The 2,469-nt window shown below is 34.8% G+C and overlaps 1 protein-coding gene across 1 annotated transcript; it reads left to right on the top strand.

Moving 5' to 3' along the window:
* Nucleotides 1-238: 238 nt before the first annotated feature.
* On the top strand, nt 239-1,454 carry LOC111410120 (heavy metal-associated isoprenylated plant protein 26-like). Its single transcript, XM_023040325.1, has 2 exons — nt 239-462; nt 887-1,454. The coding sequence occupies exons 1-2, from the start codon at nt 382-384 to the stop codon at nt 1,268-1,270; spliced, it is 465 nt and encodes a 154-aa protein (XP_022896093.1). The 5' UTR covers nt 239-381; the 3' UTR covers nt 1,271-1,454.
* Nucleotides 1,455-2,469: the final 1,015 nt, after the last annotated feature.

Genomic DNA, 2,469 nt, shown 5'->3' with positions numbered 1-2,469 from the left:
ACTAGGTTTAAACTCCACGAACCCTTATTATAAGGGTTCAGTGAGGGAGACTTTGACAGCCTTTCTTTCAGTGTAGCATTCATTGAACCAGATAAATATCTGGATCATAAATATCAAGGAATAGCTTCCAATAATTGAAAGCCACGTGTCAGTGAATAATTCATCTAACCTGGCAGTATCCAACGGTCTGTTTTAAATCTAGAAATTGGTGCGCGTTTGAATTTATATAAAGCACATGGGCTCTCGACCCTTGCAAAGAACAAACGAGGGTTCATTGTTTTCAGTTCGGGTGAAGAGAAGGAATACTCCCACGCCTACTACTCTACTCATACTCTTGTTGCTAAATCAAAAATTAATTATTAGTAAAGAAAAGAGAAGAAAATGGGCGTTTTGGATCATTTCTCCAACATGTTTGATTGCTCCTCTGGTAGAACCAGCTTAAGAAGACACAAACAATTGCAGGCTTGTTCTCTCTTTTTCCCTCTATAATGTTTGTAAACGTGTATATATCCACTGCCAGCTTAAAAGTTACTTTTTCCGGCTTTTTTCAGCTAATTTCAGTAGTACTGGCCAAATAAGCAGGAGATAAATAACTTTTAAGCTGTATTGTTTGTGACTGCAGCTCGAAAGGAAGTTGATTTTTTTAGTGCTTGATTAATGAGTAATTGGTATTTCTTGTTTGTCAAATATAAGAAGATCTGAGTCAGATCTGTAAACATTCTAGGTTTTGTCGTATAATTTTGTAAAAATTGCTGAATTGAAGAATTCTCCTACGTAGATTGATAATTTGAAAGAATGGAAGGAGTTCAAAACCAAGAATGTGAAAGACTCTTTTTGATTTAATAATTAATTTCTCTTGTTTTTAATTAATTTTGGTGGGGTGCAGACAGTGGAGATAAAAGTGAAAATCGATTGTGAAGGATGTGAAAGGAAGGTAAGAAGGGCAGTTGAAGGAATGAGAGGGGTTAGCTCAGTAGAGATTGAGCCTAAGAAACACAAGCTTACAGTGGTTGGTTTTGTGGAGCCTGAAAAGGTAGTGGCTCGAGTGATTCATCGGACTGGGAAGAGGGCAGAGATTTGGCCCTATGTCCCATACGATGAGATCGAACATCCTTATGCAGCCGGTGTCTACGATAAGAGGGCCCCAGCTGGGTACGTGCGATATAACGAGAATGCTCAACTCGCGCACCTTGGACGTGCGAGCTCGACTGAAGTTCGTTACACCACTGCTTTTAGTGACGAAAATACTGCTGCTTGTGTGGTTATGTGATATTCTTAACTAGTACATTAGTACGTCGTGTATTGTATTTATTTTCTTAGTTTGCGGATGGTTTCCAAATTAATTAGCTTATTTGCTTGGAGTTTGATATCGTTAATTGGATTCTGTAGAAGATTGGAGTTTTGATATGCACAAGTCAAGATCGGAAATTATTATGAAAAGATGTAAGGCCATGTTTGATTGGCCACCTTTTCACTGAAAATATTTTTCACCAAAATGTGGTGTTTGATTGCAATATTTTTTAGGGAATTCCATTTCCATCTTTTTCCCCATACGTGCATTTTCCTTGAAATGGTGGAAAATCCATTCTCACCAAATGATGGGAATTCGATTTTCCAGCTTTTTTTAATTATTTTTTTATTTTTTATTTTTAGCAATGGGAACAAAATTTATTAACAATTGTATAAAAATTTATCCCTTTAATTGATAATTTTCATATAAAACAAGATTAAAGGAACACTAAAAGATCCAAAATTTCAATATTTTTCAAGTGGAAAATTATACTAATCAAACACATTTAATTAACAATTCTCAGAAAACAAGTTCTAAGTAATTTAATTCCGTGAAATTCATTTTCTTTTTATCCAAATTTCATCATTGCTATCAAAATTTGATAACACCAATTGCTATTTTGAAAGGTTTTTTTTTAGGGTTTTGAAAATGGGCCGTTTGACAAAATTTTTGACAAAAATTTATGAAATACGTGGTTGAGAAATTGATAAAAATTGTGGTCCCAAAACTTTTTAAGATATTTCAAACGAACAGTGAAAGGTTGGCTGAGTGGAAACTTTATCATTGTCTAGCATTAGACCTCTTTTGTTTTTAACTATTGTATTTATGTGTTTGATTTGGACTCATCGACCTCATAAATTATAGGGGAAATTGCAGCGGAGGCCCCAAATCTTTCATTTTGTTGCAGAGTGTACCTTAACCTTTCATTTTTGCGGTCTCAGTCGCAAACCTTTCACTTTAATGGCAACCAGAGTCCAAATGACGGATTCCGTCCAGAATGTTAGTCAAACACCGAAATTGGAATTTTGACTCAAATTGTCAAAATAAGTGAAGGTTAAAATGGTAAATGAACATTTTCTATAATATCTTCACCAAACATTATAAAGAACAAATTCTCTAAACATCCCACCTATTCCATCCCGCTACAATTTTCCCAAAATTATAATCTGGAGTAAAAG

This window comes from Olea europaea, chromosome 15 (genome assembly GCF_002742605.1).
Source record: "Olea europaea var. sylvestris chromosome 15, O_europaea_v1, whole genome shotgun sequence".
Classification (NCBI taxonomy): Eukaryota; Viridiplantae; Streptophyta; class Magnoliopsida; order Lamiales; family Oleaceae; genus Olea; species Olea europaea.
This window is presented reverse-complemented; position numbering and strand designations above follow the sequence as displayed.